Genomic DNA, 23,994 nt, shown 5'->3' on the forward strand with positions numbered 1-23,994 from the left:
CAACAGTCGTGGATTACTGGTGAGATTCCAGATGACTGGAAGCTGGCCAATGTGATACCTATTCACAAAAAGGGCGCAAAGGATGATCCTGGCAATTATAGACCAGTCAGTCTGACATCTATACCTGGCAAAATAATGGAACAGTTCATATTACGTGCCATCATGCAAGACTTGCAGGATGGCCAGGGTATCAGACCTAGCCAGCACGGATTTAGGAGGGGTAGATCATGTCTAACTAACCTGATCACTTTTTATGATCAGGTAACCCGGCTAGTGGATGCAGGGAAGGCTGTAGATGTTGTTTTTCTGGATTTCAGAAAGGCCTTCGACACTGTTTCCCATAGCATACTCCTACACAAGCTAGCTGGCCGTGGTCTGGATAGGAATACCCTTTGCTGGGTTCAAAACTGGCTGGATGGCCGGGCCCAAAGAGTGCTGGTGAATGGTGTCACATCCAGCTGGCGACCAGTCACCAGTGGTGTCCCTCAGGGTTCTGTGTTGGGACCAGTTTTGTTCAATATTTTTATTGACGATATGGATGAGGGCTTAGAGTCTTTTATTAGTAGTTTCGCTGATGATATCAAATTGGGTATGAGTGTAGATCAACTAGAGGGGTGTAGGGCTCTGCAGAGAGACTTGGAATGGCTGGACATATGGACAGAATCAAATGGGATGAACTTCAATAAGTCCAAGTGCCGAGTATTGCACTTCGGCCATAATAATCCCCTGTACCGATACAAGCTGGGGATGGAGTGGCTGGATAGTGCCCAGGTGGAAAGGGACCTGGGGGTGCTGGTTGACAGTCGATTGAATATGAGCCAGCAGTGTGCCCAGGTAGCCAAGAGGGCCAATGCCATCCTGGCCAGTATCAGAAATGGTATGGCCAGCAGGAACAGAGAGGTCATTCTTCCCCTGTACTCGGCACTGGTGAGGCCTCACTTGGAGTACTGTATCCAGTTCTGGGCCCCTCACTTTAAGAGGGACGTTGAGTTACTTGAGCGTGTCCAGAGGAGAGCAACGAAACTAATAAGGGGCTTGGAACACAAGCCATATGAAGAGCGACTGAGGGAGCTGGGGTTGTTCAGCCTGGAGAAAAGGAGACTAAGGGGTGACCTCATCACTCTCTACAACTTCCTGAAGGGTGGCTGTAGTGAGCTGGGGGTCGGCCTCTTTCTCCGGGCGACAACGGATAGAACAAGAGGACACAGTCTCAAGTTGCGTCAAGCTAGATGTAAGTTAGAAGTAAGAAGGAAATACTTCACAGAAAGAGTGGTCAGAAACTGGAATCATTTACCCAGTGAGGTGGTAGAGGCATCATCCCTTGAAGAATTTAAAAAAAGACTGGATGTGGCACTTGCTGCCATGATCTAGTTGAACAGTTAGAACATCGGCTGGACTAGATGATCTTATAGGTCTCTTCCAGTCTTGAAAATTCTGTGATTCTGTGATTCTGTTTACAATATTCCTCTTTCTACTGAAAAGGAAGGAGGTTCACTAATCAGGTGTTATTGAGACAAAAATCACAGAATTGTTAGGGCTGGAAGATCCTATTTCCAACTCTCCTTGCCAAGGCAGGGTCACCAGGAGCAGGTGAGACAGGAACATGTCCAGGTGGATTTTCAATGTCTCCAGAGAGGAGACTCCACAACCTCCCCGGGCAGCCTGTTCCAGTGCTCTGCCACCCTCCACCTCAAGTTCTTCCTCATGTTGAGATGGAACTTCTTGTGTTTTATTTTATGGCCATTGCTCTTTGTCCAGTTGCTGGGCACCACTGAAAAGTCTGCCTCTATTCTCTTAAAACCCACCCTTGAAATATTTTTATGTATTGATGAGATCCTTTCTCAGGCTTTTCCTCTCTAGACTGAACAGGCCCAGCTCCCTCAGTCTCTCCTCGTTAGAGATGTGCCAGACCCCTCATTGCCTTTGTGGCCCTTTGCTGGACTCTATCAGGATCGCCTTGTCCTTTAGGTGCTGGTGTTCTAAGCTACCCTTGAGGCAGGTTAAGGGACTCTCACGGCAGCTAACAGTCAGGGCCCGGCAGCCGTTTGGCGCTGACAGCGCACGCACAGCCCCTGACGCCGGCTCCATTGTGCCGTGCCGGGCGCTGACCCCGCGCGCCGATCCCTTTATCCTACATTTCCCGGCGTCACGCGCGCAGGGCGGTGCCGCAGGAAGCGCGGCGCGGGTCTTTCCGGCCGTGCGCGCGCCCCGAGCGGAGGCGCGCCCCGAGCCTGCACCGACGAGACAAGATGGCCGGGCTGCCCCGCAGGATCATCAAGGTACGGCCGCGCGCCCGGCCCGCCGCGCGCCGCTCCGCCATGCCCCGCCGGGAGCGCCGGGTGCGCCGGGCCGGGCTCCCGCGCTCGGGGCAGCGCTGCGCCGCGCCGGCCGCCGCTTCCGGTGCCCGGGAGCAGGGCCGCGCTAGGGCAGGGCCTCCTCCCGCCCCTGCCGGGCGAGGGGCGCCTCGCTGCCGCCCCGCCCGCGCCCCCGCCGCTTCCCCCCGCCGCCGCGGGGGTCCCCTGCCCGCTGTGTCGGCGTGCGCGGGCGGCGGGAGCGGCTGGGCCCTCCCGGCGGGCGCGGGCCCGCGCCCTTTGCGGCGACCGCCCGGGCGGCGGCGGCGCCCCTCGGCCCCCGGTGCTGCCGGGCGCTGGTATCTGCGCACCCCCCGGGGTCCGGAGCTCGAAAGACACCGGGCACACCCCCCTCTATTCTGCCCGCCCTGCCGCTCCTCACCGGGGGCTTCCGCCAGCCCCCGGCTTCCCCGCGCAGCTCTCGGCGTGCTTGGGCCGGGGGAGGGGAGCGGTGGCGCCGTGCGCGGTTTCCTCCTGTGCGATGAGGGACAAGGCACGGCGAGCAGTGCGCCTGGGCCACAGGGACATCGGCACCGGTGGTACACGCTGGGACAGCCTGGTTACTGCTGCACTTGCTCGGAGCTGTCGGCCCTTACCCATTAACGTGCCGTGCTGGCCGTTCGGTATCATGTTTCCACTTTGATTTGCCCAGCTTTGCAAGGGTTCTTAACTTTGGGGTACTTTCAGCAGATCCTGCGAATTCAGTTCCAGCTTAAGGCATAAGTAATTTTTGGTCACTTACTGGAGATACAGGTAACTGTCTTTCAAGCTATGAAAACAGCTCGCTCCTGTAGCTCACGTGGGTGCTCCTGCTGTGCTGCTGTCTCCTACTCAATTTGTAATGGTGCGAAAGGAAGCCCTCGAATGGGTGATCATTCTCTTTACAAAAGTTATTAGACGATTCCAGTAAGGTTTGTTAGCCCTCACAGGAAATGACAGCATCCTCATAACTTGTTACTGTGAGTGGATGTTAGTTTTTAACACTGTGGAGCTCTCTCGGTTGGTAACCATTGTAAATAAATGAATTTATTAAGTGTTCAATAGTGGATTAAAAAATACAGTTATTTCATCTAAAAGTCAAGTTATCAAGTAACTGATAGAGACGATGAGGTAAAATAAGGCAGAAGTAGCATTTATCTTCTGTGAAGCAGAGCTAAACTATGATTAGTGCTCAGAATTGTAAGTAGTAAAATTAAAGAGGGCAAATCTTACAGATTTTGACACCTAGCCAGCTGCCTGAGTGCACAGCATGCTAATCTGAATGTATTTCAGGTGTGATAGGGAGCAGTGATTCATAATACAGTGGAACTGGTGTTTATCACAGGGTTGCAGTAAGAGCTCAGTCATGAGGCTGGTGTCTGCGTTAAATTTTCATTGGTCTTGACACCTCCCCAGAATACAATCGAGAAGTGCACCTACTTCTGCTAGAGCGTAAATTTTTTTCGTGGTACTTTTGCTTTCTTATGCTTTTCTAGACAAAAACGCTGGCACAATTTACACAACTCACTTCAAAGATGTGTGGTGATATGGGACTGTTTCTTTTCCTCTTGAAGAAGAAAGATGAAGGGCTAAAAAGAGTCCTAGAAAGTCCAGATTTTCTATGAAGGATCCCTCTTAGACATATGATGGGTTGGGTATTTCCATGTGTGCATTGGAGTTGTCTGCAGCCAGCCTAGAGTTATTAAATCTTGGCTTGATTGTGTTAGATGATCAGCTCTTCAGCTCCTGTGCTGTGCGTGCCTTAGGTTGCCATATGTGCCTATGATCTAGGACTTGAGTCTGACTAGTTACTACAGCCTCAAAAATGTGCAAAGTCATATCTTGAAATATCACAGCTGCAGAGGTGCAGTCCCAGAAATATGCCTGCTAAAATCTTTAGGAGTCTTCAGTGAGGATTGTCATGCCAATTTTGACTTTAATGTTAAATTTCCTATTCTGGATGCCTTAGAGGGAGAGGAGGGAGTGAACTCAGTTGCTAGTGAGTATTTGAAAGATCAGGAAAAGAAATGGAAGAGAGAGATAGGAAATAGCTGAGTAACAGTAAAATCACTCCAGTAAAGAAAATTAAATCTTCATGCTACGTGCAGTAGTAAATTTAATGATAATGAAATGGCGCAGATACTTTTAGGAAAAGACCTTTCTCCCTTTTTGCCACATGCCCCCTTTGTGTTGTCATCCAGGAGAGACCATGGATGGCTGCTTGGGGCTAGGAGAGTGTATTTGGACTGTAATGAAGGCCTGAGCCTGGCTGGCCGCTCCAGAAGCAGTTGGCATTCCCTGTCTTGAGCGACTGCTGGCAGATGGCCGGGCTCAGGTTGACTTGCAGCCCTGTGCTCCTCAGCCTGCGCCTCTGCTCTGCGCAGGCTGTCCTCCAGCCCAGGAGGAGAGCAGGAGCTTTCCTTGCAGTGGCAAGAGCTCTGTTTATGTTTCCAATACTTTCTTCAAAGTCAATGAAAAGGTGACAGTAGGGGTGTTGTAAAGCAGTTGTTGCAGAACATACAGAATTATTCCCAATTTGCTGTCCTCAGATTACTTAGAAATGGACTTTAATAAAGCATGTGTGGGAATGGTCTGTAAGTTCAAAAGATTACTTGCTTTAGAATTATGACTGTTAGCATGTTACAAATGGTGAGTAGAAGACATTGATGTAGTTTTGAATCTTTGAAGATGTAATCAGAATTGGAAAACCTTGTGTCTTGTGAATAGAGAAGAGTATTTTTGTTTTCTTCAGTAGTTCAACACCAAGGGTCCTATGAGAATCATCTTGACCAAAAAACTATTAATGTAAGATAAAATTAAAATGTGTTATTGGCACATATCACAGATGTGTGGTTTTTATGCTGTAAACTTCTTTCCAAAAAGTGCCTATTTCCAGTATTAAAAGGTGAGCCTTTGCAACAGACAATAAATAAGCCCAGTGACTTTTACTTTCAAGCACTTATTATATTGATTCTTTCCCATGTTGCAAAGTCACGTACCTCCAGTCAAGTAAGGAATTGAATTGCATCTGAATTTTTTTCTTGGCTGACATTCAATCCACCTCATTGCTGTGTCAAGTGCAGTCAGAGTATGTGAATGGAATGGATAATATTGTCCCATATCATCTTTTAAAGGGCTTTTTTCTCTGCTGTTTTCATTGCTGCAGTGATCTCATCATTCATGATTTGATGCACAGGTCTCTAAGTTGACTGTAGCCAGTTGTTATTAACGCTTCTGTTACAATCACTGCAGCTGCTCCTAGCATGCAGTAACCATCTGAAGCAGTAGCTGAGGCTACTTCAGATTTTTTTTTTTTGTAATGAATTTATCAGTGTTAAATTACAGAGGCTTTGATTTCCTCCCCTGCACAATACTGTGGTGTTGTCTGAGATATGCATTCCTTGCTATTTACTGTGTGAAGCTATTTCCATTATCTGCAGTGAACTCCTGCTTGCTGTATTTTTTGAAACTCTGAGAACATTTGGATTGCTAGCTACAAAATGCTGCTTCGAAATGTAAAATTTCTGGGAGGTTTTATGGAGATTTGCTTGGTGTGTGTGATGCTAGGCTCTTAGAGCATTCTATAGTAGAGGCCAGTATAATCAGCCTTATATATTTGAGGTTTTTTCCCTGTATAAATCAGGCATTTAGTCTGCAACTGGAACTTTCTAGAAGTTCTTTAAAAGTGTTACTGGCAGCCAACTTGAAGTTTCTTACTTTTTCTTGAAAGCTTTGGATTTTTGAGGCATGGACTTCTGTCTCCACATGAAAATTTAAGTCACTGCTACTTTTTGATTTCTGTGACATGTCTGACCACTTTTTTATTTCCTGAATAAAAAAAAAATAAATAACAAAGACTTGAGGTAAACCTAATACCTTTTTGTGGTGTTTTGTATTTCTTTGGATGGTGGTTAGGCACAGAAAACATTACTTCTGAAGAATGCTGCTCCTTGACATTTATCAGAGAATGTAATGTCTCTTTGCATCTTGTATGCCATTTGAATCTGGTGGATAACTTAAAATTTGATAGAAGAGTGAAAATTTTGGGAATTTTCAGAGGTGTTTTTGTGCTCTTCTCAAAACCATTTTCTCCCTGCTCCTGTCTCCCCCTCCCGCCAGGTGCAGAAAGATGGTACAGGTGCTGTTTTGCAGCCCTCTCTGAGTCTTCTTGCCAGGTGCCCGGTATGGTCTGGGCTGGCTGCGGTAGTGGGAGGAGCATGCAGGCAGGTACTGGGAGCTGCAGCTTGGCAGGACAGGTGCTTTGTGCAGGCAGGGGAGGGAAGCTGAGAAAAAGGCTCAGGCCCAGAGGATGAGAAAACCTTCCAGTTAGGTCTAGTCTAAAAAGAAAATGTGGTGTCTTAATAACAGATCTTTCAGAGGACACTGGTAACTTTTCACAACCTTTTCCTTAAAGAAGATTTCAGTAGACTCTGTAGAATAAAAACTGAGGAAAACCCCAGCAAATAACCCAGACAGAGGCAATAATCCTGTTTGGACCATCTTGAGCAACTTCAAGGCACAAACCTATAGTAAACCAATGGGTTCTTATTGCTTTACATTTGTATGCAGTTATTTTATACTGTAATATGTCTGTTAATGTTTAGATGGCTTTCAGAGTATCACCAAAATTTGTTTTGTGTAATAGTATAAAACAAAATCACATTTTTAAAGTTACTTATGACTGGTGAATTAATAGTGAGAAGCAAGATGCAAATTTTGCATAGATGGTGTGGTGGATTGACCCTGGCTGGACACCACTCTATCCCTCCCCTCATCTGAGCTGGGGAGAGAAAGTACAACCAAAGGTTCCTGGGTCAGGAGAATCACAGGGAAGTATCACTCACCCATTGCAGTCCTGGGCAGAACAGACTTGACTTGGGGAAATTAATTTCATTTATTACCTATCGAAACCTAGTAGATTAATGAGAAATGAAACCCAAATCTTAAAACAGCTTTCCCCCCACCTCACCCTTCTTCCTGGGCTCAACTTCATTCCTGATTTTCCTCTCTCCTACCCCTCAGCAGTGCAGGGGAATGGGAAGTGGGGGTTGTGTTGAGTGCATACGTGTTTTCACTGATGCTCCATCCTCGTTAGGGACAGAACTCTCTGTACTCTGCCTGCTCCAGCATGAGGTCCCTCCATGAACTTCTCCAACATAAGTCCTTCCCACAGGCTACAGTCTTTGTGAACTCCTGCACTGTGGGTCCTGTCCACAGGGTGCAGTCCTTCAGGATCAGAGTGCTTCAGTGTGGGTCACAAGTTCACATGGGTCATACCTTGTGCCAGCAAACCTGCTCCAGCATTTCTCTCTCACCACGACCTGCCAGGAGCTTGCTTCGCTGTAGGCTTCCCATGGGGTCCCAGTCTCCTATGGGCACATCTACGTGCTCCAGCATGGGGCCATCCATGGGCTGCAGGGGAGTCTCTGCCCCCATACCTGGAGCACCTCCTCCTCCCTCTCCTTCTGCACTGACCTTGGTTCTGCAGAGTTGTTGTTCTCACATAATCTCTTTTCTTTGTCCTGCTGCCCAGGTTGTGGGGTTTTTTCCATTTCTTAAATATATTACTACCTCAGAGGTGCTACCACCATTGCTGATGGGCTCAGCCTTGGCCAGGGGCAGGTCTTGGAGCTGGCTGCTGCTGGCTCTTTTGGGCATGGGGAAAGAAGCTTCTGGCATCTTCTCACAGAAGCACCTCAGTGGGCCTGTCCCCCTAGCAGGCCCTTGCCATGCACACCCAGTATAGACAGCGTTTGGGCAGAAGCTCAGTATGAGTTAGTGTGCATTAACCACACTTTGATTGTTGACTCTGCACTGTATATGAATGCAGGCCTCCAGAGCAAATGTGCTCCATCAGGATAACTGCAGGAGTGGTTTACACTCTTAGCTTAGTGAATTCAGTTCTGCTTTACTTTACAATAGCCGAAGATGCACTGTGAAAAGCTCTGTCTGTGCTATCACATAGATAATCCTTTAGGAATTTGCATAGGATCTCAGATTCGCAGTTCCAAAATCCTGTAATCTGCCGTGGAAAACTCGAGAATGAGGTCATTCTCGGGGGAGGTGCTGCTGACCTTAAAATGCCCCTCTCCATGTTGCTGCTTGGCTACAAGGTCTTCTTCCAAGAGTGGGTAGATTCTGGGGATTTTTTCTCTTCTGGGAAGGCACTGTTACTTGGAATACATTTGTGTTCATCTCGTTGCAAGTGGTTTTGCAGTGGTTAAAATTGTGTGATGATGGGATTTAGAGAGCCAGAAGTGTGTGAGAGGATTGTGAGCAATCCAGAGTTCATTCACAGTGCTTGCTTAGCAGAGCTGTAGTATCAATTTGTTGGACAACTGTCTGTATGTCGAATACTAGATAACGTTTTCTGAATCTACTGTACCACTGTTTTTTGGTTTTTTTTTTTAATAGCTGATGCCTTTGACATGTTGACACTTTGAACATGTTTCCTTGCCTTTTTTTTGGAGGTGGTGTTGGATACAGTTGGGGCTAGTTTTAGAGTCTGGGAATCTACAGGGTGGTAGAAGCATTAATTACTGTACAAGAGACAGTAGTCAGTAATGAGCCCAGGAAGTGGGGGCATGTGGAATGCTGACTCTTGGGGATTGTATGGCAGGGGAGAGAATTCATGTGGAGGCTGGCTTTTGTGAACCAAATTGTAGCCTCCTATTTATGATGTTTGTCCCTTGCTTTGCAGTTTAATGGGCTTTGCTGCTACTTCTTTTTTTCCTTGTCCTAAAAGGTAATGTTATTTTCAGAAGATTTTCTTCAATGAAATTGTTTTACAGTTATATAATTTTAATGTAAACATTCTTAAATCTCCCTGACAATATGACATCTGCTTAGGTAACCAGTTTGTTTTCAGTAATGCTGGTTACAGCCGGTTCTTTGCATAGCTGTAGCTAATGAATTGATAGACCCTGGAAGAATTTGTGCCAAAATGTGATGTAATGCAATATTAAGTTTTGAATTAAATCTTTGTAGTTTTCTGAGGCAGCTTTATCCCTATATGTAAAAGACAGTTTTGACTGATAAGTTTCACTTTTTCTTATTGCCTCCCCCTCAAAAATCAAAGCAAAAATATGCATGCTTTTTTACCTTCTTGTGTGCAATTTATCACTCCTCAGTGAAGGAGATCAGTGTGATCTTCCCCTTTATCGCAGTCAAACAGGAAAGAATTGTCATTTGGCAAGTAATTATAACTTGTCACTGTGCCAATATAGTGCTTTAACTAAAGCCTTAAGTCTCTATTTCGTACCCCAAAATGAATCTGGACTGTTGGATGTAGTGGTCAAAATGAAAGTATGAAAGAAATGTATTCTCTTACAATAACTCTACTCTGAGTGTGTAGTCTCAGTTGAAATGCTGCAGTTGGTTATTGTACTTCTGTTTTTGGCAGAGAGCTGCACAAAGTGAAGAAGTTACCACTTAGTTGCTTAACCAGAAGTTTGTGAAGTGATCAATCTGGCTCATTCTTGTCGCAGCCTACAAAAGAGCTGGAGAAGGACTTTTACAAGGGCATAGAGGGATAGGACAAGGGGAGTGGATTCAAACTGCAAGAGGGCAGGTTTAGATTGGATGTAAGGAAGAAATTCTTTACTGTGAGGGTGGTGAGGCACTGGAACAGGTTGGTCAGTGAAGCTGTGGATGTTCCATCCCTGGAAGTGTTAAAGGCCAGGTTGGATGGGGCTCTGAGCAATCTGACCTAGTGGGAGGTGTCCCTGCCCATGGCAAGAGAATTGCACTAGGTGATCTTTAAGGTCCTTTCCAACCCAGGCTGTTCTGTGATTCTCATTCAGATTGAACAGCCTTACTGTATGAACAGATTCAGCTTGGACTGTGCTGGCACAAAAATTTTTGTGCCACTGAGGTGAACTTAGGCTGAGGAACTGATTTGGCTCAGAACTCTGCAGTAAAGGTTATTTCTTAAACCAAATCAGTTCTGTGATCTCATCTGTTATTTGACTTTGCAAACATTTGGGCTGATGAGTGGAGTATATGGAATGATGACTGTTCAGATTAGCAGTGCTGCTGAGAAATTAAAGCTTCCCATGTGGGCACACTTGCATCTTGTGACGAAAGGAAATGGTGGAGGTAGTTACAGATGCGAGTGAAGTTAATCAAGAAGAACTGAGAACCATGCTGAAATGGTGGGTAGAAAAGCAATTTGACTTAATTGTAAACTCAACAGCCAATGAAGAATGAAACAAAGGACTTCCACTCTCAATGACTAAAAAATAGGGGAACTTAGGTGTAATTAAAAAAAAAAAACAACAACTCTTTGATTTTTGCTATTGGTAGTGTCTTTTCATCTGTTTTAGAAATCTTCCTGGAGGATTTGGTAGCAAATGTCTGATCTCCCTTAGGAAGCAAATACTGAAATAACTGATGAGCAATCAGTTAAACTGAAAGATCTCTCTTTTTCCTCATCACATTTTCTCCCCATAAATTGTTATGTGTGATATCCTGCAAGTGATAAGTGTTGATTATTTCAACTGTAGCAGGAAATGGAGCTAGTGGTTTTAATTTTAAGTCTGTCATCTCTTTCTCAAAAATTCTTAATTTTCTATCATCTGTGGAGTAGAAACTGCCTACTGCATTCTCTCTAAAAGTGGTTCTGGATACCACATCTCAAACACAGATTAAAAAGTAATGTGTGGTTTATGGTGAGGTGGGCTGACCTTGGCCAGGTGCTCACCCAGCCACGCTCTCTCCCCACCTCCACCAGGCAGGGGGAAAAAATAAGAAGGAAACAAGACAAAGAGAGGTCATTTACTGATAATCATCATGGCAAAACAGGTTCCACTTGGGACACATTAATTAATTAATTTGCTTCCAGGTAAGATAGAATTGGATGATGAGAAACAAAGACAAAATTAAAACAGCAGCTTTGCCACCCTTTTCCAGTATTCCACTTCAGTCCTTCACTCCTTGCTCCCCAACTTGCCTGTCCCTGATGGATGCAAGGGAGTGGAGAATGGGGGTTTATGGTGAGTCCACAGCAGCTCCTCTCTGCTGTTCCTTCGTCTCCACACTTTTCCTGTGCTCTGGAGTGGTCCACTCCATAGGATACAATGTGGGTGTGTGCTCCATTGTGGTCCTTCATGGGCTGCAGGGAATCTTTGCACCCGTGCCTGGAGCTTGTCCTTACTGTCCTTCTCTGACCTTCTTGTTCACATTAGTTTTGCACACCTTTTTTTTTTTTTTTTTTTACCCCTTGCTGTTCTCTCTGTGTGGTGCTGTTTTCTGTCCTTTCTTAAGTACATTTTCCCAGGTGTGCCACCGGCTTGGCTGATGGATTCACCCATGTGCTTTGGCATGTTTTTGGAGCTGGCTGTGTCTGGTGAGGTACAGCTCCTGGCCTCTCCTCACAGAGGTCACCCGTGGAGTCCCTCTGCTGCCAGCAGCTTGATGCATACAGCCTGTACAAGTCCTCAGTTGGTAATGCAGTTGAATTAGATCATACCAAATACAAAAAAAAAAAATGTAAACTGATGTGGATTTCTTTCAGTTGGGGTGCCTTTTTAATTTTACAAGTAATGCTTTTTTTTCGCCATTTTGGGATTATTCTTACAGTGTTGCATTGCATCCTATTGTTCCCTTTGTAAATGGCCAGGGTTAAAAAAGTTTGGTAGCTGGCTGTTTGGAGACCTTCTCCTGTAGCACCTGTGGAAGAAACTTGTCAAGGGGTGTGCAGATTTTTTTAATTTGTACTGGTGGGAGATGCTTTTATCCACAGCCAGTGCCAGCTGTTCCATGGTTTCTATTGGAAGTTCCTGTCCTCTGCTGGATGGCAGCAGAGTGTTTATGTTGTCAATCGGATCTTTAATCTAGTTAAGAAGACCTAGCTCACTTTTCCTGAGTTGCATTGGGAATGCTGTCAGGGTGTGCTTTCTCAGTAGATTTGCAGAATGGTAATTTCTGGCAAGTTGGCAGCAATAGACACTCATACTTAAGTTGTAATTCCTGTTGTAGATTAAGTTCACATCCATCATCTGTATTCCCTGATCTGTTCAGAATAAAGAGAGTTAGTTGAACCTACAAGTAAAGGTAGATTCTGCCTACACTTTCTCAGTGTCTGACATAGATTAGAGAGGACTTGTACCTTGCCTTGGCCTGACAAAGTTGTAGGAGTGTGATACGGAAGGAAAATTGCTTGACTACTGCTTAGAAAATTGAGCTAGTAAATGTGTTACTGAAAATATGAATAAAGAATCATTCCCCTGAGACTTTGTATAATGATGTGGTATTGTGCCATTTCAGATATTTAATAGCTTTAAGACCTGCAGTGTTTTCTCTTTATGTAAGAGACCTTTAGTAATGTTTTGTGTTTTGAAGTTTCAGAATAATTTTATCACAGATATGTCAGCCTCTGAATGATATTATTTCTTTTTAAGGTAGTAGCATAAAGTTGCTAGCCATAAAGATGCTTTTCTGTAGTCTTAGTGTTATTAAAGGTTCTTTGATAACTGTTATAGACATGCAGAGTCTTTGGTGTTTAAGACTTTTATAGATGGGTGAAGACTTTTAATTTAGTAGTTTACCATCTGTTACTGAAATTAGCCTAGTTGGTAGTTAAGCTTCTTCCTTTGGAATGAGGAGGGAAGGCTCTGCATTTCCTTTTTAGGTTGGTTACAGAATAGTAATCTGTTACACTGGTGTCCTGCTGTGGTTACACTGCAGTCCCAGCTCTCTAAACCAGCCCTTTCAGCAAAAGGAATCTTCTCCCATCCTTCTGAGAGCATGTGTTTGCCCCCTGCTTTTTATTGGCACAGCTGTTTGCATGGAACATCTGGTGCACTGCATCAGGGACTCTTCTCTCTTGAATGACTTTTCCCTTTTCTTTTCTTTTCGGCACTTGCTATATTAGACCATGAAGTCAAGAGATAGCTATATAGGCAAAAGTGAAAGTGCATAATAGGCTGAACTGGAAAAGCACCACAAATTTGTTTTTTTCTTTCCTTTCTGCAGTGGCTGATCATTTATCGCCTTAGAATATTCAGACCCTGTAAGGCGGTGTGATTTCTCTAAGCTACCTTTGTTCTAATGGATTTTACAAAGCTCACTAGGTGATTTCACAGCTGGTATCAAAGGATAATGTGGTCCAGAAGACCATTCTGTAAAATAGTGTGTTCCTTCAATTGTAACACTCACTGAGACCATGGTATTAGTGGACTAATAAGCAGCATGTTTTATTTATTAAAGTAATCTGCATAGCAGTAATATTGAGTGTGAAATAAGAAAATTGGAGTATCAGGGAAATAAAATGCAGGTAACTGAATTACTAAGCAAAGCACATTTGTCTAGAGATATGGAGCTTGGATTTCTTCTCTGAGCTAGTTTGTGCTGACTTCACAGGCAAGCTTCTCTTAAATTCTAGTGGCATTCACACAGTAGCTTTAAAGGTCACATATTTTGTGGGTGTTCAGTATTGATTTGTTCCTAACTGTTTTAGCCATGTTGCTTGGCAGGCAGTGTAAAATTTGTGGTGGTTAACTATTGCCATAGCACAGGGAACAGAATTGCACTATTTTTCCAAGCAAAAAATAGTTCTCCTTTCTAAAAAGCAATGAAGAAGCTTGTAAAATTGTCTAATGCCATGCCAAAATTTGTTCCTTCAGTACTGTAGTGGTCTCTGTCAGACGGAGAAGCTTTACAGTTCAGCTGCAGTGACTCTGGTAGGTAAGAAATAACCTTTGGGGTTTTTTTGCAATTACTTGCATACGTGAGTCTTCTGATTCTGGTATTTGCTGCTTTTGTATTTTGGCGCTATCTATTTGTAGTTATTTCTTTGGTCCTGCCTTAGTCTGTTCATAGCAAGCAAGACTTGTGAAGTAGCTTTTTGTTTTTCAAGAGTAGCACACAGAAATCTTTTTAGTTGTTTTGACTAAGGCCTTGACAGCTTGAGGCTTTTGTAAACACTTCTTACAAGGCTGAAAGTGATTGAAATAGTATATTTGTAATGGATTCCTCCTTTGTATGCTTGCTCATACCTCCATGTTCATTAGCAGTTGATTTTCCTGTATGTCTGTATGGAAGCATCTTCTAGGCTGTTGCCTTTACTTCCTTAAAGAAGTGCTCTGTTTTACTCTGTATGTGTGAACAAGGAGAATCCTGGTGGTTATGTCTGCTTTTCAGTAACATTTTTCCCCCTTTGACTGAAAGCAGAATAACCAAGCAATAGCTCAAAGAATGAATGAAACCAGCTCTCCTGCAGATCCATCTCTCCTCATTGTGTGGCTTCTCTTAGTCTTGGCAAGCTCAAAAGCCCTTACCCCTGCCTCCTGCTCTGCTGGTCTCTTCTAAAGATCAAATGCTCTCTCTTCCTGCGGCTTCCTATCCTTACATGTTACTGTAAAAACAGGTTGAGGGTTTCTTCCCCCTCAGGTATAATTAGTTTTCAATTTAATGTCTTCATAGAAGAATAGCTGTGCAGAATGTCAGCTACACCATCTGTGCCATCAGTATCATCTGTCACTCTGCTTCAGGCCACCTGTGTTAATAAGGAAAGCTTTGCTTTTGCTTGTCAAAACACCTTCAACACTTCTGTGTTTTCTAACCACTTAATTAAAAATAAAAAAGGGAAGGCATAAAAAGGGGGGAGGCATAACCAGTTGTGGTTGTCAGATGTGGTTTTTTTCAAGTATGGACTGGCATGTATCTTTTTGGGTTTATTAATTTATTTTAGTCAATAGAAATTGTTACATTACTTGGAATTGGAAAAAGTGGAGTAAATACAGGAGTGAGAATAAGTGTCAATCTAAAAACATTGCAGAGTATGACAGATAATTGCCTATGACAGCATGGGAAACTTCACTGAAGGCTCTAGAGCTTTCAGAATATGTGCTGAAATATCTTCTGTGAAACTTCAGTATGCTAGAGGAGAGCTAATAAAAACCACTGCATAATACAATTTGGGAACTCGATGGGAATTTGTATTCTTGTTGGAGACAAAATTAACTGTTCTGTTGTAAAAACATTTTTTGTGAGCAGCAGAACTGCAAAACCCAGTTTTCTCTGAATTTATTATTTGTCCTTTTTATCATGTTTGTATTTGTGTGTTTCAGCTCTTTTTATCTTTATTGTCAGAGATTTTTGCTGGGCAAGGGTTATACTTGGTTGGAATAAATTGGCCAAACAGCAGAGTGGTAGTGCTGGAGCTGTTCATGTCTTCCTCTCCAGTAGCACTGAGCTTGGTTATCCTTAGCCATTGACAGCTTACAAAACATACAGAACAGTTGAAATTGGACAAAGGTTCTAAAGGCAGTTTTGGGGGAAAAAGAGGAGGTAACAGAGTGCATAAAACTCACTTCCTCAGTTAAAAAAGTGTAAGAAAAGAAAGTCTACCTAAAAAAACGTGGGAAGTCAAGTATTGCATGTGTTCAATCATCCTGATGAGTTAATAAAGGTGGTAAATTAAAAGTTTCATTAAAAGAAATTAAGCATTTATTTATTTATTTAAATGTGTTTGGGATACTTATTTTCATTGGGTAGGCGTCCTCTGGGAATTAGAGAATAAGATCAATGTGTAGTTCAACATTTCCTTGTTTTGTCCACCTCTCCTCATTCTCTCGTGGGTGATGTACAGGGTGGTAGGTGGCTATTTTTTGCAGTGGCCTTTTTTTTGTATTTCTTTTTGTTTTGTTTATTTAGGGTTTTTAATTGGTAATGTACACTTAAAAAAATTAAAATCTATAAACAGATCAGCTTCCTGACCTGTTTATATGTTGTGACCAGGTGCATAACATTGCCTGTATACTCACAATTTTTTCTCAAATATGACTTATTTTTGCAAGTTTTATGGCAAATCAAATTTATTTTAGTGTCAGCATGTCTGCAGCTGTCTTCTTACCCTAAAATGTGGAAATTGAGTCCCTGTAATTACTTTAGAATTGGGCCTAGTTGTGTATTTAAGCATTTTATATGCTTAGACCTTACAATGTAACTTTTTGATTAATTTCTCCCTTTTTGTTCCTTTTCCATGATGTCCCCCCAAATATAGTTAAGATATTATTGTTAATGTCTTCATAATTGCAGGACAAACCCCTTATTTATTGTCAAAATTTAGGAAGTATTAATGTATTTAAGTACAAACATTGCACATTTTCTCAATAAACAGCATTTTTGCTATGTTCATTGCAGTCTAACAAGCTTATCTGTGTTATACAGCTCTAAAAAGCTGTTTTCTGAAGCTTGTGCACAAAAAGTGTTTTCTGAAGCTCTTGCACAAAAAGTGTTTTCTGAAGCTTTTGCACAAAGGCAGTGATGTGTTCATGGGATCATGGCCTTTCATTTTGAGTGTTTTGGAGAAGTTTAGCCTGGTGCTTGCTCTCTGCTGCAGCGGAGCCTGGCAGGTGTGAAAGATGAGTGTCAGCCAGCTCCCTCACAGGTGTTCATCCTCATTTGTGTTTGGAAACAGCTTCAATGACACTGATAGTGATGGAGCTCTGTGTGCAGTGCAGGAAGCAAGGTGTGCTCTTTGGAATTTTCATCTAATATTAATGTTCCCTTGTGGGCTCAGAGGAGGCTCAGTACTCAGTGGCTGTATGCAGCACAAACACTCTTTTTGGCAAGCCCTTTTTCTGGTGTGTTTGTAGCGAGGTGACCACAGTCACAGAATGTGGAGGCATGAAGGGCTTTCTGAGCAGGGTGACATGCTCACAGTGGTACGGCCCCTTAGGTATTACGGGGTGCCTGCACTGAAGGAATTGTTTTTCTCATCTCTGGGCTCTCCCGCTGTTTACTGACAAGTGGTTTTTAGCGGCAGAACGTGCAGCTCGCAGCCAGGACTGCTCCCTCGGATCTGCTGGCAGGTAGAAGTGCTGATGCTGCTGCCAGAGAGCTGCTGGTTCTGGGATGTTTTAAGCCAGGATTGGCTCCCCAGTGTAGTTACAGTCAGCATCCTGGCATAACTAGGGACTGCTGAGATCAGCCCAGCTATTAAAATGTGTTATCCTTAATATTAAAAAATAGTCTTTGAGCGTGCCCATCAGAACCAAAGCCACGGTTTCCTTAGGAGCACATCTCTGGCAAAGTCCAGCTGTGAAAAAGTTTAAAAATTGGTCTTTCCTGTAAGTTACTCATTTTTAGGTTTTCAGTTGGCTCACATTAGTTTATTTTAAGCATAAGACACTTTCCTCTGCCAGAGCTGTCCAACAGTATATGGTCTTTCACAGGCAGAAACCCAAACTGTCCCATTTACCTGAGGCAGCACTCATACTGACAGCCTGCTGAAACAAACTGAAAATGGTTTATGCATTTCAGGGGTTATCTGTAGTTTCTTACTGACTTTTCATACCATTGGATGTAAACTATCAGAATTTGTTATGACTGCTTTTCTGCACAATTAGCGTACAAGTAAATAGCCAGCAGAATACAAATGAGTAAGTTATAAAGTTATGCTTATAATATGAATATACTCACAGAAGTAAATGTAGACAGTTCTAAGAGGCTTGGATGGCCTTCCAGGGAGGTGTGTAAGTGGCATCTAATGTCTATGCAGATAAGTAGACAATATGTAGCTGAAACAAGGAAGCACACCAGTTATATTTAGTTTACGTTTGCAAATATACATAGTAATAAATTTTATATTACAATTTGTAGGACCTTGAGAATTCAGAGATGAGTAATTAGATTTTGGAATTAATTCCCATGACTTTACTTCTTTAAGTATTGATCAGTTTTTGTAAAATAAGTTGTTATTTAACTGCATCAGGACAGCCATATCACTTAATGCTGTGTACACTTATTTCTGCAAGAGTAATGCAGCAGTGCAGCAAGGTTTGAAGAATTTATTTAGCTAAGTAGAGGTAATCTGTGTGCTTTGTGCTTGTATAGAGACTTACTGTATTGGAGAGAGGCTGACTATGAGGGTGTGCATACTGACAGGACAAGAGAAATGGCTCCAAACTGAGAGTGGGTTTAGATATGATGTTAAGAAGAAATTCTTTACTGTGGGGGTGGTGAGGTAGTGGAACAGGTTGTGCAGAGAAATTGTGCATGCCCCATCCTTGGAAGTGCTGTTGTAGACATGTGAATAAATATGCTATAAAATTGAAATAATGAAATAAAGTTACACCTACAAGTTGACATCTTCTGTCAGTAGAAACAGGATGATTTTTCTTTGTGAAAGCCAACACAGAAAGGTGGTGAAAAAATTAAGTGTACACAGTAAAAGCACTCTTAGAAGGAAAGAGGAAACGGGACTAAAATTGTGTGAGGAAATGAGGCGTTAGCAGGAGTTTTTTGTCCCTGCCTAGTGTCCTTTTGCCCATTTTGACCTTGGGGTCTTTTTTTATAAGAGCTGGAATGGTGCCCATAAGACTTGTGAAGGCAGGCAGCAGAGGAAAGGAGGATGTACCTGCCTTGGTGTGTGTGCTCAGTGCATTGGCAGGGTGGGCAGCTCTTAGCTGTGCTCACAGCTTGTTGCCTGAGGTGGGATTGGCAGAAGAATGGAGCAACAAAGAAACCAGGTCCCTGTAGGAGACTGGCCTTCCCTTATTTTGCTGTTTACAGAACATCTTTACTGTCTTCCACTGTCTGTTATGGTGACTTTAAACATGGGTATATGTAGGCTGAATGTGCTCACACCAAAGCTATTTATGCATCTATATGTCTAAATATATAAAACATCCTTAAAATATACCTTTAGTGTTGCAGAAGAGTAGCACTTTAAATTCTTCAAAGTTGGATCTGATTCCAGTACAAATGTTCAGCTTAATAAACCAGTCCACTCTTGTTAAGAGTAAGCCTTGAACTCTTTCTGTGGGTGATTAATCCCTTTGGCTTTTCACTTATGGGAGTTTTTATTTAAGGTAGAATGGGAAATGCTTTTGGTGTTATAATTGTGGTATTCTTTAAAGTGCTTTTAAGTATATTGAGAAAAACACAGCAGCTTGGCAATAGTTCAATCAAAAGTTAAGAAAATTGAGGCAGCTGAGTTATCTATTACTGTGTGTTACAGAAACACAGCAGGTGAGGATTTGAGAGGAGATGGGTATCAGTTTACCCCTGCCTCATCTCCTTTCTGCAGATGTTCTTTGACTTTGAGGAATGTAACACAGTTTCTGTGAATGTAGGCTAAATGAATGCTTGTTGCTTTTAAAATGGTTTGTATGGGTCTTATGGTTTCTATGTTTATTTTAAATTGGTTTTATTTGTTTCATTTTCTCCTTTTCTTGTAGGAAACCCAGCGCTTGCTGGCAGAGCCAGTACCTGGGATAAAAGCAGAGCCAGATGAAAGCAACGCACGCTATTTTCATGTGGTCATTGCAGGTCCACAGGATTCCCCCTTTGAGGGTGGGACATTTAAACTTGAACTATTCCTTCCAGAAGAATATCCAATGGCAGCTCCTAAAGTACGTTTCATGACCAAAATTTACCATCCTAATGTAGACAAGCTGGGAAGAATATGTTTAGATATTTTGAAAGGTAAGTGGTACTATGTTTTCTTTCTTCTTACCATATTAAATACAGATGTTTGTAAGTTGACCCTAAAAAGAGTTTTCTTGTGTTTAAAGAATATCTTGCCTTCTTCTTTAATCTGGAAAAACTTGCTATTTCTGTAGACTGTGGTGAATATGGTGTTTCATAGTGCTATAAATGTTTCTTCAGATAAATGGTCCCCAGCTTTGCAGATTCGTACAGTTCTGCTATCAATCCAGGCTTTGTTAAGTGCTCCCAATCCAGATGATCCACTAGCAAATGATGTAGCTGAGCAATGGAAGACCAATGAAGCCCAAGCCATAGAAACAGGTGATGTATCTTCTAACTTTTTTTTTTTCTCTAGGTTTAGGAATGGCTTACTCTCTAGATTTTTTTTTCTCTAGGTTTAGGAATGGTGTGTAAAGCCTGACCTCTAGTTTTATGTCTGCAACTTGAAGAAACAAAACATTACTACATACAGTCATAGTCCAGGTGCCCTGAATGTGCCTGCAGTGGTCTATTTTTAAGTTCTGCGGGGCCTGATAGAAGAAGAAACTGTATTGAACTGTTTGATCTTGGATTTTGATGGTCCTAATATGGTAGTCTGTCTAATTTGGAGTTCTGGTAAAATGAAGGAGCATTCTACTGCTTGTCCTCTATGGCTTAAGGAATGGAAAGTACATCTCTGATATTGCATCTCTTGCAGGCTATAGTGGAATGCAAGAGTTGCTATGTTATGCCTCTTCACTTTTGAATCCACTACTGTCAGACTGCTTCTATAATACATAAAAGTTGACAGCTGCTGGAATTCAAAATTGCACTTAAAAATCTCAGAACTGATACATTTTGTGTGCTTGCAGCAGTGTTGTAAAAGAGATCTTTAAGAATATGAATTTAAAATTACTTTAATCAAGCCTGGAAACTGCATCTTTTCTTAAATGTGTTTCTTTTTCTTTCCAGCCAGAGCATGGACTAGGCTATATGCCATGAATAATATTTAAATGCGCTTTGAACATCAAGTGTGCATCACTTCTCCTGTTCTGCCAAGACCTCTTCCTTTTTTTGTTTGCATTTAATGGACACAGTCTTAGAAACATTACAGAATAAAAGCCCAGACATCTTCAGTCCTTTGGTGATTAAATGCACATTAGCAAATCTGTGTCTTGTCCTAATTCACTATTGTACCGCATGAGCAGAGGCTAGAAGTATCATCTGGATTGTTGTGAAATTGTTTGAAAGCAGCAGCACATCTCTGCTTTTAATCATTTTTCCTGTCATGGTTTAAGTATAAGCACTGTGAATGAAGGTAGGCAGGGTTAGCTGCGGGGCTTTTTGTTTTAATTCTGTGGGCTCCTCCTCCCTTTTTATGGTGATGCTAATTGCATTGGTAAAAGCAGCTAACCAGTTATATTTTAGAATATACCCTCTAGCCCAGTCTAACTTAGACGCTGTAGATGGACAAGCTTCATTGTTTGAACAAAAAACGGGAACATTAAACATCCATCACCTTCACTAATACTATAGTGATTCTGCTGTCAAGTGTAGAAAAATCCCTCCAAGAAAAAGCTTGTGACCATTTTGTATGGCTTGTCTGGAAAATCTCCTGTAAATCTTATGTTTTAGTAAAATATTTTTTGTTATTCTACTTTGCCTTTGTATAGTTTATTTTGCTGTGTTTTCATTTCTCTGTGACAATCATATTTAAAAAAATTGAGTCCAGAATTGACAATTTTTCTTCGCCAATCTGACATATTTAACAGTAAAGAAGGGGAATTCACAAGGGATTTTTTGTGGGTTTTTATTTGTTTTTCTTCATCTGTTTCCTGACTTTTTTATTAGTTTGTGTTATGTGGGTGACCTTACATGGCCAATTTAATATGAAATTGCATTTGGAGTGACTTTTAGAAACAAGTCTTGGATGGAGCAGTTGTAACCTTAATTTTAGCAATGCGTCGATGTGTGTTTTCATGGACATAACCAGAATGAAGTAGGAGGTGGAGAGCAAACAGCAGCACTAATTATGGGAATCTGCATAGCAGCACGGTTTTCTAACTTCTTTAATTCCTGCTCTCTATTAACTTGAAATTCCAGTGGGTAGAACCACTGTTAGAGCCAGCTTATGCATTGACTGATGTCTGCTTAGCCCCTTACAGCTAGCAACTCATACCACTGGTTTTTCTCTACAAGCCTTATTAAGCTACTTGCTTGAGCAACTGGTCAGCTTAGATAGCAACAAAGCTTCTTTATTGGAGGGAAGGAAAGTGATGAAAAAATTCCTTCTTGTCCTTGTTTTTTGTGTATGCATCCTGTCTAGAAGTGCAGTATCTCTTCTGGGAACCCAACTAATTGCTTCCCTTCATTTCTTGTATCTTTGTTCTCTTCTTTTCCCCAAGCCCTCTCCCTCACAAAACCAACCAACCAACCAAGCAACAAAAAAGCTTGAAAGCTTTTGGCAAGGCCAACCTGAAATTCATAAATGACAGCTTGTAGTGGTTGCAGTAAAGGGAGTATTTTGTCATGCAGGGGCATGATTATGTAGTCTGTTGGTATTCTCCCTCTTTCACCTCTTCTTCCTCTAGTATCATCTGAAATTTCTATAGAATGTGGTGTATTTATTGTGCTCTTATGTAAGATGAAGCATATCTATTAAAACTATGTTTTCCAGCAGACAGTGCTTTCAGTGGTTAGTAACTGCTAATGTCCCTGGAAGTTCTCTCCAACATGGTTGAAGAATGGTTCAGAATTCAACTTTTTCACCAAACTGAGTCACAAAAAAAACTGTTTTAAAAGTACTTTCTGTGTTGAATGTAAGCCAAAGCTGGTCCAGGGCTTGTAGCATGTTCTTCAGAGTGGGTAAGCACCATTAACCCTCTCTTCTTACAAATGTCTGTTTGGGGCTGGCTGGGCTATGTCCTGGATCTGCTGCTAGCATAGATAACTTCTGTGGCAGGCAGCTGAGAATAAGTCAGCTGTGCTGTAGACTCTGGATTCACTTCACCTACCTCTTAATGCTTTATCTTATACTACATATGCAGCTTTCCTCAGCTCTGTCTCTAGTCTAAGGGCTGGTGGCACCCCCAGAGGACAGTCAGACCCACCTAAGCATCCTCTTTGAGAGTGGCTTTCCCTCCCTTCAGCAGAGAAACAAGACCTGAGCTGGCACTTAAAACGGTTTCATTTTCATAGGCAGAATGAATCCAGACCCAGATAATGTATATTAAATGATACTTTACTTTTAAACCTCTAAGAGCCCTGTATAGAGTCAAGCTGGGAATGATCCAGCTTGTGTCAAGGAATGTGTGACAGGCTAAGTTCTTTGAAGCCAGTAAGATAAAAGCTTTTCCTCAGCAACTGGGAATATACACCTGCTTAACTATGTGAAACTCAGTTATCTCTCTTCCACCTACCATTGCAGCTGATAAGCAAATGCAGCTGTCTTTTAGGGAATGTTAGTTTTATCTCCATTTTTAGTATGTGTCTATTGAATCAATTTACAGCAACTTCAAAATAAATGGGTTTCCTCTACCATTACTGGTGCTATGTGTCAAATGTCCTAAAATCCTGAGCAAGAGTGATGACATTGCATTTTATGTGTCAAGTGTTTGGGTAGTAACTGTGCAGCTGTTGAGCCTGGGTTATCGTGTGGGCTCTATAACCATACATGCAAAATACTTTTGCAGTAGTTTCCTGTAGATCAAGAGGAAGACTTTTGGTTTTGCATAAATATTCAGTGGTGGTCTCTTCACATGTAGCCATGTTCTGTCATGGGTATGAAGTATATGATTATTGGGAACTGATGGAACAGGTGTTTTGTATCTTAGCTGACTTTAGTCTAAACCAAGTGAAACATTGCTTTGATAGCTTTCAAGTAATTGTATTTCTAACACATTGAGACTATTGTGGACCATCTTAATGGACTAGTGACATCTCTATTTATATACATTTCTTCTTGGGTTGGGTTTTTTGTTTTTTGGGGGTTTTTTTTGAAGGTTAAAGTAAAATGTCTGGTAGGTTTTGTCAATAACATGTCTTGACTGTAATGTGATATGACACTGAAATAAAAGGAAGAGTGATTATTCATTACTTAGGCACTGAGCTTCATTTAACTGCAGTGGGCTGCCATCAGTGTTTAACAAGTTTCCTGAGAGTTCTTAACATCTGGTAAAATAAGAAAGATAACCTTTAACTACTCTTACAACTTTTCAATTGCTTGTGGCTTCCCCTCACATTGTAGAGA

General features: G+C 42.2%; 1 protein-coding gene across 1 annotated transcript; it reads left to right on the plus strand.

Moving 5' to 3' along the window:
- The first annotated feature begins 2,190 nt into the window (after positions 1-2,190).
- Positions 2,191-21,402, plus strand: UBE2N (ubiquitin conjugating enzyme E2 N). Its single transcript, XM_058804673.1, has 4 exons — positions 2,191-2,279; positions 19,517-19,763; positions 19,947-20,087; positions 20,718-21,402. Exons 1-4 carry the CDS (start codon positions 2,250-2,252, stop codon positions 20,756-20,758), a joined length of 459 nt encoding a protein of 152 aa, XP_058660656.1. The 5' UTR covers positions 2,191-2,249; the 3' UTR covers positions 20,759-21,402.
- The last annotated feature ends 2,592 nt before the right edge of the window (positions 21,403-23,994 follow it).

Source organism: Ammospiza caudacuta, chromosome 5 (genome assembly GCF_027887145.1).
Source record: "Ammospiza caudacuta isolate bAmmCau1 chromosome 5, bAmmCau1.pri, whole genome shotgun sequence".
In the NCBI taxonomy this organism is placed as follows: domain Eukaryota; kingdom Metazoa; phylum Chordata; class Aves; order Passeriformes; family Passerellidae; genus Ammospiza; species Ammospiza caudacuta.